The sequence below is a fragment of the Camarhynchus parvulus genome, chromosome 4, assembly GCF_901933205.1.
Source record: "Camarhynchus parvulus chromosome 4, STF_HiC, whole genome shotgun sequence".
Lineage (NCBI taxonomy): Eukaryota > Metazoa > Chordata > Aves > Passeriformes > Thraupidae > Camarhynchus > Camarhynchus parvulus.
Window position 1 is genome coordinate 71,126,597 of NC_044574.1, and position 13,299 is coordinate 71,139,895.

The 13,299-nt window shown below is 43.4% G+C and overlaps 1 protein-coding gene across 1 annotated transcript in view; it reads left to right on the top strand.

Moving 5' to 3' along the window:
• Positions 1–13,299, top strand: part of RNF150 (ring finger protein 150) — a 108,435-nt gene that overhangs the window by 66,138 nt on the left and 28,998 nt on the right. Inside the window, exons 3-5 of the mRNA XM_030946913.1 lie at positions 3,821–3,892; positions 4,311–4,393; positions 11,581–11,677. Coding sequence (XP_030802773.1) covers positions 3,821–3,892; positions 4,311–4,393; positions 11,581–11,677 — 252 coding nt within the window. The remainder of the gene's footprint in view (positions 1–3,820; positions 3,893–4,310; positions 4,394–11,580; positions 11,678–13,299) is intronic.

Here is a 13,299-nt window from a genome sequence, read left to right on the forward strand (position 1 = left end):
ACATAGTCCATCTACATCTTCAGCCACCACTCTTACTCATCATGTGTGCAAAATCTAAGTTCACATGCCAGAAGGAAGACACAGCTTACTCCAATTAGGCGCCTGATTTTGATGAGTGGAGAATCAGGATTTCAAAGATTCTTGCTGAATGCCAGGGTCTATTCATCCCCACTTGGCTGAGGATCAGTGCAGTAGAGCACACAATTGTCTTCCACCATGGGCTTGTGCACCTACAGCCAGGGTGTCAGCTACAAACGTGGTGAGATATCAATTTTTATTTTAATACATTTAATTTTTAAGAGTACCTCTAGCACACACAACTGTACATTACATATGGAAGTAGAAGATAGGTGGTAATATTCACATTGGTTGAACCTTTTTTCCCACCTAACGAGATGTCCAGGAAGTTGGTGGTTGTCTTGATGGTGAATCCTTTCAACATGAAGAGAATAAACTTGTGTAAGAAAATCTGCTTCCTCAGCAGCTTGTTCCTGGAGGGCTCCTGAAGATGAGAGAGTTGAGAGATTTTGTAAAAGGCTGTGGAAATTGTTTAAATCAAGAAATATCACATTGTAGAGCTAATTAGAAGCAGAATTAGAATTCCATGACAAGTTAAGTTCCAGAGATAATTCAGCAAAATATGACCTGATGTTACAGCCCTGTAACAGCCAGGGCCCAGACTTAAAAACAGCTACAACAACAACAAACCGACCCTGTCAGTCTGTCAGAGTTTTTCATATTTCACCAGCAGTACTAGAGTTCTCTTTTTATTGTTTGGGAGATGTGAAAATGAAGAGAGGATGATGTTTCAGTGCCAGACTTCTTTACCACATTTTTCCATGTCCCTTCTTTCCATTGGCTTCTTGTTCAGAGGAAGCTTTCTACACAGTCATTTTGAAACTGGTTGGACTCCTTAAGTTTTGCAGGAAAGTGGAAGCCAAAGCAGGTGGTGATTGCACTGCACTTGAGAGGATCTTGTGTGTCCCGGGTTAATCTTTAGTGTGTGACTGTCGGCATGTAGAGCATTTATCTGAGAAGGAATACTGCTGGCTGTGGCTCGGAATGAGAGTTTTGGGCCACTGAGGAGGGATGTCAATCTTTGGAGCAATTTGGGCAGATGCTTCCCATGGTGGAGTCCGCAGCCTTTGTCTGTGATGAGATGTGCCCGATACCTCGTGCTGGTGATGCAGCTCGTTCTCCACAAGGCACAAGGTGATCTCCTTGCCAAGATGAGAGTTTAGTAAGGCCATTAAGGGAGAAGCACTTTCTGTAACTTCTCCTCCACAGCGTCTACGGTCATTTGCTTTCTCAGGAACACCTGAGTGGTCCTTTCCATGCCACTGTCCTTCCTTTTTAATGAGCATTGCCGTCTCCTCAAGACCACTGCATCTGACATGCTTAACTCCTTCCAGTCCAGTGCTGAGTGTTGCAGCATTGCTAATGAGATTATGAGATTTATGACTATAAATCTCTAAGCCTCACTTTAAACCCTTAAACTGCTGTAATGCCTCTTATCTTTTGGGAAAAATAATTGGTTATTGATAGCATGCCTTGCATTCAAATGGGAGAATCCTTTGAAATGATGACTTTAGACCAAGAAATTCCTGTTCTTTCAAAAACTAAATTATTCTCATTTACGTGTAAGTTATGAACGTATCTATTTACGATAGATAAGAGAAAGCAAACATGAAAGCAAATCAAAGATGTACAGGAGTTTTTAATCTTGTCCTTTCCCCTTTCAAGAATGTGCAAAAAAGAACTGAGACATTTCATTCATTAAAGTAATAATAATGATAAAAGGAGATCACAAGCACTTTCTGAAGCATGACAGAATGGCTCTTGTCTGGCTGTATGTTATCAGTCTGTCTTTGATTTACATTAAAGAACCAAATAGCTGACAAGAAATGTTTCCAACTCTCATTGATTCTTTTATTTAAGGGAGACTCTGAGAAAGATGGACCACAGAAAGAGATGTTGTCTAACTACAAGATACTCCTGCACATGCAATAATTAAGTTGCTGGAAAGCTCATATGTAAATCTCCTGATAGCCAAGATTGTCTTCACCTCTTTAGCCAGATCTGAAATTGCACTCTGCTTTCAATATTGCATGTGTTTTGTCAGCCTTTCCAATCCAACAAACTTGCTCTCTAAATTTAATCTGGTGATTTTAATTGAATCTGAAGACCAAAGTGGCAATTTAGTGGTCACATCTGTGTGGTGATGGGGTCTCAACTTATAAATTACCTCAAACTTTCTTCTGTTTTTGGCCGCGTGCTCTCAGCCCCTGCAGCTGGAAACCCTTCCTGCTGACAGGCCCTCTGAACCCTGGCACTGGAGTTTCCCAGCTCAGAAAGTTGAATGTCTTCTGGATCACCAGAGGCCCTAAGTCTCTCTTCTCTCTAGCAGCACACGGCTGGAAATGCGTTTGGGGAAAGGAGGTGAAGGGAAGAGTTCAAGTCATTTATTGGTGGCAAATTGGAACATGAACTGTTTTAAAGAAAACATTGGAGTGGGCATTGCTGCCTGAAACCATGTGAGAGAGGCACAGAAAAAATGAGGAGTGCCCAAAGCAGGGTCACCACTAAGGTCTGGGGGCAGAAGCACATGGCATCTGAGGAGGGGTGAAGGGAACGTACTCAGCTGGGTGGGGAGCCAAGGAGGAGGAAGGGCTCTGCTTCCAGCTGCAAAAAGGGTGGTCAGAGAGGAGTCAGAAGCAGCCTCTTCCTGGAAGTGCACAGGGTAATGGTCACAAATTACCAGAAAGGGAAATTCCATTAGTATGTTTAGAGAAGAAAAAAGGCTGAGATTGGTTAAGCACTGGAACAAATTACCCACAGAGGTTGTGAAATCTCCTTTCTTGGAGATAGTCAAAACTTGACTAACACAGCTCTGGCTTTGAAGTGGATCCAGCCTTGAGCAGGGGGTGGGAATACATGACCTCCCAAAGACTTTTCCAGCCTGTGAGTCTGTCTCCAGGCTGCCTTGTTGCTGGATTAGCACAAGGGAGCAGCCAGGTCCTTTAGCACTGATACAGGAACAAGCTGCATAGCCCAGGGTGCTGACCAGTGACTGTGTGAGCTGCCCTGCCGTGTGCCCAGCCTCTTGCAAGGAGCAGACGTGTCCATTTGCAGTGTCTGAGCACGGGGTGCTTTGTGTCCGGCTGTTATTACATACTTTAGTCCTGGTGGCTGTGACCCTGCCAGCACAGTAACAGTGTTTTGGAAATATGGGAGAGCAGTCAGAAACATCACGTGGTAATCACTTCATGGTCCACTGGAGGAAATGATAGAAAGGCAAAGAATGAGTAAATGGTTATGTATGGACAGGATGTTACTGCAGGACTATATAGTGCTTTACCTGTAAGAAACTGCAGATGCTTCCACCTCATTTTTATAAAATAGGCGACTCTGTATTGCAGGAAAAAAGACAGGAGAGATTATTCAGAGTTTTTGTAGTTAAAACATTTACCAGCTCACTTTCAGAAGCTGTATCCTGCTGAAGATCAGGAGCTAGTTATGGAACCATGTAAGAATAAAGTTCAGCCTTCACTCTGCTAACTGCCCAGTATTTTTTTTTAACAAGTGTCATTAAAAAAGAGAGGGAAGGAGTAGGATAACCAAATAATGGACTTGTTACCTGCCTTGGTACGCACTGCTGCAGCGTCGAACACCTATTGTGCCCTTTTCATGAATTATTATGTTTCTATTTATACACTGTCCTGTTCCATGCAGTTAAAATTATTAAGAAGCCTAGGGAGAAAAGGTTTTGATTTCTGCATGAAGGGATGCTCTTTGCTTAAGAGGAAATTTTGTGTTGCAGCGCCGGCTTGGAGATGCTGCGAAGAAAGCAATCAGCAAGCTGCAGGTCAGGACCATCAGGAAAGGTGACAAGGTAATGTTTCAAAATGCTTGTTACTGAATTGAACTCTGTGCTGAGGATTCCTTCAGACCTCTGGAACAATGAGGCAGAGGAGAAATGCCAATTGCTTGTTTAGCTACTGTGTCCTTTGAGGTGGGGGGAGGAGTGCTGGTAAGCAAGTTACAGATGAAACTGAGTGTGGAGAGGGGGTGATTCGGTTAAAGATGCAAAAAACTCTGAAATTTAAAACATACAAACTGAATCTGCATGCTTCCCAGTGCAAGTTCCCAGCTGGAAACATGTCAGAAAATCTGACTTGCTGGTTTTGAAATGCATTAGTGGATTTGCAATGGGCTTCAGTGACTGTTTTACTTTGTCACATAGGCTCTTGTATGAAGAGATTGGCTAACAAAATAAAAAATAAATATGATGAATATTCTCTTTCCTGTAGGAGACTGAGCCAGACTTTGATAACTGTGCTGTTTGTATCGAAGGCTACAAACCCAATGATGTTGTCAGGATATTGCCTTGCAGGTAAATTGAATGTGCTTTTAGTTCTAATAATCTCTACTTCAAGACAGTCTCTGCTCTCAGTTTCACACTGATGCGATTACCTGAGAACTTGGGGAGGGAAGAGTGAATTTTATTATTTAGGCCTATTCCGAATCTGTTGGTAAAGATATCTGAAATGTCTCTGTATTCAACATGAAGTGAAACTAGTGATGGTGGTGAGACCCTGAGGGTTTCGTATGGTAGTCAGAAACTTCGTCTGACCTGAGCCTATAATAAAGTCTTCAGTAGGATTTTTAAACTAAAGTTTTGATTTATCTGTTTTCCTCACGGGTTTTTTTAAGTAGAATGAATGCCTTAGGAGAATTTGCCTCTGACTTGAGGGTGAGCACTGGCCACAGCAGCCAGGGATAGAGCAGCCTCCTGCTCCCCATTGAGCTACTTCTTCTGCTGTCCTGGGCCTGAGAAAAAGATGACTTTTGTCAGAAAAGACGCACAGCCACAGAAAGAGATGTGGCGAGTGCAAGATGCCTGGTGTGAGGATGCCCTGTGCAACATTCCTGATGTGAGGATGCCCTGTGCAGCATTCCTGGTGTGAGGATGCCCTGTGCAGCATTCCTGGTGTGAGGATGCCCTGTGCAAGATGCCTGGTGTGAGGATGCCCTGTGCAGCCTGCCTGGTGTGAGGATGCCCTGTGCAGCATTCCTGGTGTGAGGATGCCCTGTGCAACATTCCTGGTGTGAAGATGCCCTGTGCAGCATTCCTGGTGTGAGGATGCCCTGTGCAGCATTCCTGGTGTGAGGATGCCCTGTGCAAGATGCCTGGTGTGAGGATGCCCTGTGCAACATTCCTGGTGTGAGGATGCCCTGTGCAGCATGCCTGGTGTGAGGATGCCCTGTGCAGCATTCCTGGTGTGAGGATGCCCTGTGCAGCATTCCTGGTGTGAGGATGCCCTGTGCAGCCTGCCTGGTGTGAGGATGCCCTGTGCAGCCTGCCTGGTGTGAGGATGCCCTGTGCAAGATGCCTGGTGTGAGGATGCCCTGTGCAAGATGCCTGGTGTGAGGATGCCCTGTGCAAGATGCCTGGTGTGAGGATGCCCTGTGCAGCATTCCTGGTGTGAGGATGCCCTGTGCAGCCTGCCTGGTGTGAGGATGCCCTGTGCAGCATGCCTGGTGTGAGGATGCCCTGTGCAGCATTCCTGGTGTGAGGATGCCCTGTGCAGCATTCCTGGTGTGAGGATGCCCTGTGCAGCATTCCTGGTGTGAGGATGCCCTGTGCAGCATTCCTGGTGTGAGGATGCCCTGTGCAGCCTGCCTGGTGTGAGGATGCCCTGTGCAGCATTCCTGGTGTGAGGATGCCCTGTGCAGCATTCCTGGTGTGAGGATGCCCTGTGCAACATTCCTGGTGTGAGGATGCCCTGTGCAGCATTCCTGGTGTGAGGATGCCCTGTGCAGCATTCCTGGTGTGAGGATGCCCTGTGCAGCATGCCTGGTGTGAGGATGCCCTGTGCAGCATTCCTGGTGTGAGGATGCCCTGTGCAACATTCCTGGTGTGAGGATGCCCTGTGCAGCATGCCTGGTGTGAGGATGCCCTGTGCAGCACATCCACCCACAGTGATGTGGCACAGGAGTGCAGCCTCCAGCCACCCCTAACAGCTGTATTCATCGTTGTGCTATTGTGCTGTCATTTGTGAAGTGCTCCCTAATGGAAAATCTCTCTAAGGAAGTCAATTTCTTAGGAGATTTCCTAGGATCAGTTGCCCCTAGGAGAGCAAAAGCAAGTGATTGATTTCCATAGAAATACAGATATAAAGTGCTCCACATATAGAGCAGAGATTTTATTTTTTTCAATAAAACTTCTTTCTTCTCCTGAGTCATGTTCACTGGCTTGAGAAACCAAAATACTTGTTTATTTTCCTGCTGTTTTGTACCCTAGTAGATATTGGAATGTTACAAGCTGTCCATTTCTGTTAGTTCATGTGATTCATTAAATCTGTTTTCTGCCATCACTAAATGGCTAACACAAAGCAACAGATTAATCATAAATTTGACCCACTGTGGATCCCCCACAATGACAAATTGCATGTGAACTCTTTTTTTTTTTTCTATAAGCAGACACAAACACATCACTTCATGAAGCAGAAATACGGAAAAATGAGAAACTACCAGAAAACGTGGACCTTGGTTTGGCATCAAGCCTGTTTGTACAGAAGCAGAATAAAGCTTGGAAATTTTGCATGATAGGGACAGGCAGTGTTTTGAGGTAGATCTACAACAGCTTAAATATATGTCTAAGCTTTAGCTTTCCCTTGTGTCCCACCTCATAATTCAATGAGCCCTTGTCTTGCCCGGCGTGGTGTCAAGCAGAGTGAATAGGAAACACAGAGTTAACAGGTGGTGTTTAGTTCTTGGCTGACTTAAAAGGTCACCCAGAAAATGACTCATGCTGAAAGGGTAGCAGTAGCAGAACTGTCTTGTAAAATACCCACACTTTGAGCCTTAGCAGTCTGGAGTTATAAAAACTCCAAGATGTTTCTCAAGCAGCTGTTTCACCAGCCCTGGCTTTCCTGCTGCACAAACTGCAAGGGCAGTGTTTTACACACTTGCACGGGTTTGAACTTCTGAAACATGAAATGGTACTCATGATTCTTTCTGCTGTTTTCAATCTCATCTCCTCATCCAAAACAAAAAGTGGATTCATTTCTGTTTCTTTGGAGTGAGTAGGAGAGTGTTATGTCTTGATAAAGACCTACAGACTCTGTAGTTTTCCTGCTCCAGTATCCTCAGTTGAGCCGTGTGCATTTTCTAACATGGGAACCTCATTAAACCTCCAGTATAGCAGTGGATGAGCTCTGAAGTAAAAAAAAAATCATGTTTACTAGGACTTGGGCTATTTTCCCAAATGTTCTCTCTTTTCTGCTGGCACTGGAGAGCTGTTTTTGTGTACCCACTCTGGAAAGCTCAGAGGAGAATAACAAGTGAACTTGTGCTTCTTCCTCTCTGTCTTCATCAGGTAGCTCCCACAGCTGACTGAAGTAATAAACTTCACTCTACAGAGTGTATTAAACAAGTAAGGAATGACACTTGATAAAAGTAAAAAGAGTTGACTTGCAGCTGGTTTTAAGGTTAATGGTAGCAAACATCCCTGAAGTTGTCTTTAAGGGCACTGACACAAGATCAAATGTAGCCAAGTTCATTGGTCCTGGAGTGGCATCTCTTGTCACAGCCTTACTTCGTTCTGCTTGTCTTCCATCTCCAGTTGCAGAACACCATTGTCTTTTTGCTCTAGCTTTGGAGAAGGTACTGGTCCTGCTGCTCCCAGTGTGTGCCTTTTACCAAACTTTTACTAACTTAACTAAGCTTCTGCAGAGAGGCAAGGCATTTCTTTCAGCCTTATCTCTGCTGAGGGCCTCATAGGTTCTTGTTTTTGCCATTTCATTTCTTTCACAGATAAACACATTCTCTGACCTTGTTCCAACTCATTCTTTTTCCCTGAACCTTCACTCCGTGAACAACTGTGATTTCAGTTTTCACTCCTGCTAGCTTCCTGTGAAAATTATTTTGTCACACACATTCTTCCCTTTGATTCCGTCCTCTCAGCCTCATCATCTTCTTTTGACCTCCTCAGAAGCAAATAATACTGTACATGCACCCCCCAAAATCTCAAACCTTCTTGTTGGATACTACAGTGCTACTCAGTCTCTCACAAAAATTCTAAATCCTGTACTTCAGCCCTAGGTCTAATCCAGGCAACTGATGCTCTTACTTAGGGTTATCAGGGATGTACCTCTCTTTCTGCATAGGTGAGACTAGGAGTGGAAGCTGGGAGGAGAATAGTTTCCCTTAATCTGGAAAAAAAGCCTCTCAAAACTGTTGGCAAGCTGAACACTTTACAATAGTTGTACTAAAATAGTCATCAACATCAGCATCATTATTAGTGTTGTTGTTGTTGTTGTTGTTGTTGTTGTTGTTGTTGTTATTTTGGACTGAGTGTGACGTGATTTTTTTTTTCTTGTATGATTAAAATTGCATCTTTAAAAAAAACCACAAATACATTTCAAACAAAAGCAGTGCCTAGTTAAAAAAACGTGAAGTGCTATTTAGATAACAGTGAATGGCATGCTCTGGGACTTTGAGGTTCGTTGGCTGTGTGCTGTGTGGCTGAGCCCCGTGCAGGCACAGGGCACAGCAGTGCAGGGGGGATCCCAGGGAGGCAGCACTGCAGCAGCACAGGGGCTCTGGCACGCTCGTGTCGTCCTTGGCAGCTTTTTCCAACACACTCTGCAGTCTCCCGGGATGGAGGCTGCAAACCCCCTGGTAATTTATTGTAGTGCTTCATTACCTTGACTGTGGTGAAGCCTTTCTTGTTGTGTAACCTGGATCTCACTTGCTGCAGTTGAAACAACATCATTGTGCTTCTTATCCCTGGGAGAGGTGGGGAACAGTTGTTTCCTTTCCCTTACAAAAATCCTTTTGAGGCTGTGACAACATCTCGCCTTCCTCTCTGTCAACTCATCAGTTGCAGTTCTTTTGAGAAACTTTTCAAATCAACATCAACATCGTTGGTGTAATGAATGTGGTTGCGCACAATAGGGAAAAAAAATCTGTATTTTTTTCTAGCTTTGACTTTGTCAAAGCCATGTCCTGAGCCTGAGCTTGAAACATCTCTTGAAAACATCATCTGTTTTCCTGTTTGGGTCATTACTTCTGAAATCACCCATGAGGACCCCATCATCTCCTTCCATTTAAAACTTGCATCAGTCAGAACTGCAAAGGAAGGGATTTTTGTTGCAGTTGATCTTTTTACATCTTTGCCTTACCATGGGACAGTGAAATGCTGCAGTTGCTCTCATCATAGTTTATGCTGACTTTTTTTTGCTTGAATTTGGAACATAAAACAATTGACAATTAGTTGAATGCCATAAGCATGTACATAGTGCTATACCTAATAAACTTTCAAATCCAAATCTGCAAAGCCTGCCACCTTGCTTTTCTGCACAAATGTTTACATGTTCAAAACAGATATTATAAGAGCTCTAATCGTATAATGCAGTAAAAAAAATTTAAAAGGCAAATCTTCATCTGATTTTCAGTAGCATTCCATTATTCTGTGGATTTCTGTCAAATAACCGAGTTCCCTCTGTAGTACATATTAAATCTGAAATTAATGGAGTCATAATACACTGTGCTGAACTAGTATTGAGATGTGCAAAGTGACAAGATCTGTCATGTTTTTAAATTACTTGGCATTGTCAGGATTTATTTTAGAATATTGTTTTTGAAGCCAACCTTAGGAACACTGAACTTAAGATTCTAAGGTCTTTAAGGCATGAAAGTGTTCCAAGCTTTTGATGATGAACAAACATCGTGAAATTCTCTAATATGAACCCCAGTTTGACTGAGGCTTTCAAAGCTGGAAATTGAAAACAAAAGGGAATTTTCTGGTCTATGGTAAAATGTCTTGGTGGAAACTATGTTTTTTTTATTCAAAACAGATTTTGGAAATCTGTTTTGTTTTCTGAGAGATTAATAAATATCTCAGGTTTTGTAAATGGACTGATTATTTTGGCACAAATGTGCTTCAAATGTTTGCCAATACGAATATTTATGAATTTGATTATATAATTAAAGAAACCTATCACTAACAACAATTTCATTATTATTTCATGTAGCCGAAAGGTAAGACATAATGAATTAACACTGAACTAACAAACTCAAGAAAACCTGTTGATTAGACTTCTAAATGTAAAATTACACATGCCCAAGAACTGTATCCTTGTGCTTTCACCTATTCAGAATGCTTGTCTGATGGTGTGCTGAACATGCCCCTCCTAAGATGGAAGGAAAGAGATGTTAAGCAGGACAGAGACCAAAATGTGGTTCATTTGTTGTTGTCCATTAGATCAGGTCGTGTTTGGAAGTACAGCTGTGAACTTCAGCAGCCTCAGGAAGGTAGTGGCCTAAACTCCAAATATCACAATGCTTCATTTGATTCATCATATTGACATACAGCATCAAATGAGGTTTGATACCCCACATTTTTTTAACTAGACTAGGTTGAACTTCCACGAATATGTTTGCCCTTTCCCATAGTTTTGTAAAATGACACAAAGCACAGGACTGCAATAATTTGCCATGCAGGGACACATCTGCTGACCCATTCAGCTGAATGAGTAGCAGTTAAATATTTAGAGTTACTTTGGTGCATTAGGTGACTCTGGCTTTCTCAGAGATTGTATTTCCTTGTAGACACTGGTATGTGCTGTGCACCAGGCTGAGCCTTAGCATCATACAGATATTTTGGTATTTCAAGTCTTAACAATAGACCCAGCACTGCCAAGCCCACCACTGAAGCATGTCCTCAAGTGCCACATCCACATGTCACAAAATACCTCCAGATACCACTTCCTTGGGCAGCCTGTTCCAGTGCCTGACCACCCTTTGGGTGAAGAAATGTTTTCTTGTATCCAGTCTGCCACTCAGGTACACACACTAAAGATCCCTACAGTCATTATCAGTTTGTTAAAGGCAAAGCTAAATAAGAAACTTTCAGGTGCTCCACCTGATTAATGTCTAGGGAAAGTGGTGCCCAGCAGCTACAGGGCTGCTTCAGACTCAGAACAGGATTAACAACGATTCCTTCAGGGGATTGTGTAGGAGCTCTCTCTGATGGGCAGCTTCTAAAGAGCAGGGAAGTCAGGGAGAATATTTATGGAAGCATTGTACAGGTTTTTCTGTTTAAATGAAAAGTTGGTTTTTTTCTAATTCAGTTTATTTCCTTATGCCTCTATCCAGAAAAATACTAGGCCCTCAATGGCTTCACATTTAAATTATGTATAATCAGGTCTGTCTGTAGAACTATTAAGAAAAACTAACATGATTGTTACCTTTTCCAGCAAGCAGCTTTTGTTTACTGGCAGTCTTTAACATTTAAAGAGTATCAGGTTTGCTAATGCATTTTGTGTATTTTCCCAAAGTCTCTGAGTATGTACATCTTCTATTCCCAGCACATGAAATGTGCACATGTGCTTGGGTTGCTGCGGGAATCATTTTAGCCTTCTGTGCACAGGACCTGGTTCTGCAGTCCTTGAAGAGGTCACAGACGGCACCAGTTGAAATACTGTCACTTAACAGAATTCAGAATCATCTGGGACTGAGTGGGAAATTGTGCTGCGGTGCATTTGAATTAAGATATCCTGGTTTTCATTGCAGGCATCTTTTCCACAAGTCCTGTGTAGACCCCTGGCTGCTAGACCATCGCACCTGCCCGATGTGTAAAATGAATATTCTAAAAGCTCTAGGGATTCCGGTAAGCACTCTGCAGAGCAGCCCCTCAGGGCAGAGGGGAAACACCAGCCTCAAGTACATCCCCAGCCTTTGCCTGTCTGTTCCCATCTTACTCTTTTTGCCATATTATTGAATAATTAATTGATTTATTAAGGGCAGTTCAATTGGAAATGTCTGGCTCTACCTCTGTCCTGCACCCCGCTAGCATTAGCAAGGGAGAGCATGTGTATGGGCGTTGGTTGGGTGCTGGGATCTGTGTGTCTGTGGCTGCCTGCTTGGTGAGGCAGAAGATTGTTCACTGGTGTTTTGGTGGATTTATACAATCTTTCACATAGCTTTCAGGACTGGTTTTATTTTTTTAATCATGCCCTCGGTTCAAATCTGAAAGTAGAAAGTCTGTAAATAAAGTTTTGTCTGCTATACTCACCAAGGACAACTAATTGCTCGTTCTGGGGAAGCAAGTCCTTTTTCTGTCAGATTTCTCTTAAAGTCTATCTGAAGTAAAGTCTGTACTCCTAATTCCAGTTAAGGGCCATTTCTCCCAGTTACTAAGCATGTGGTGGAGCACATGACATACAAGAAATTGTTAAGCTCTTTGTAATTTGGAACATTCAAATGTGGTTAGAAGCTGCCAGAGTAATTGATCTTTGTCAGTGGCGTGTTTGCATTCAGATGGTGAATGTCCTGTCTGCCGTGCACTTTCCCAGCTGGAGCTGTCATGGAGCTCAGGGGCCTCGCCGGGAAGGACTGGGGCCCTCTCCCCGCTGCGCAAGGCGTGTGGAGTTCAATACTGAAACACCTCCAGCTGATGCATTGCCAGGTGCTGTCAATAGCCCCCCGAGCTGCAGTCAGTGATGCACCAGTTCACATTTCAAAGAGCTGTGTAAAGTAAAATAGTTCACGTGGACGTACTGGGGAGCTGGTGTAGCCATTCTCAGAGAAATCAGTTCCATGGAGCCTAGGAAGCAGGTTGCAGGCAGATTTGTTAATAAACCTAATAAAATCCAAACTGAAAACATTGTAGCTAGGGTAATGCATCAAAACAGTTTGGCTACTTTTTCTGCTAAATGTGTGTGTTGTCTTTAATATATTTAGTGGTGATGCAGCTGTTAAGTCAGGGTCTAAGATGAAAAGCCCAAATGAAGGCCAGCTCTGCCATTCAGCATCTCCACTGATGGCTTAATTACAGAAATGAGGGCTTAAATACACAAATGAAGGCTAGCTCTGCCATTCAGCATCTCTGCTGATGGCTTAAATACATCTCTGGCCTAGGCTTGAATACAGAAATATTTCCTTAGGTTCTATCTCAGCTCACAGGCCTGCCACGAGCAGTTACACCTGGTTCTGACCCTCTTCTCCCTCCCCAGTGTGTTGTTCCCTGGCTTCCCTGTGCATCAGACAGCACATGTCGCTTCTGCTCTCACACTGGCCCGTTCACATTCTTGTCCAAACACTTCATTAATGTGCTCTTTGTCCAGCTTCATAACCAGGGCATATAGGCAAGCCAGAGCAGTGCTGTCTGCAGGCCTGCAGTGAGATGTTAAAGGCTTCCCAGAAGGTTTAGTGCTGGTAGAATTTACCTCCAGAACGCGGCTCTCAGTGGCTTCACTGGCTGCTGCTGAAGGCTAAGCATGTCCACAGGCT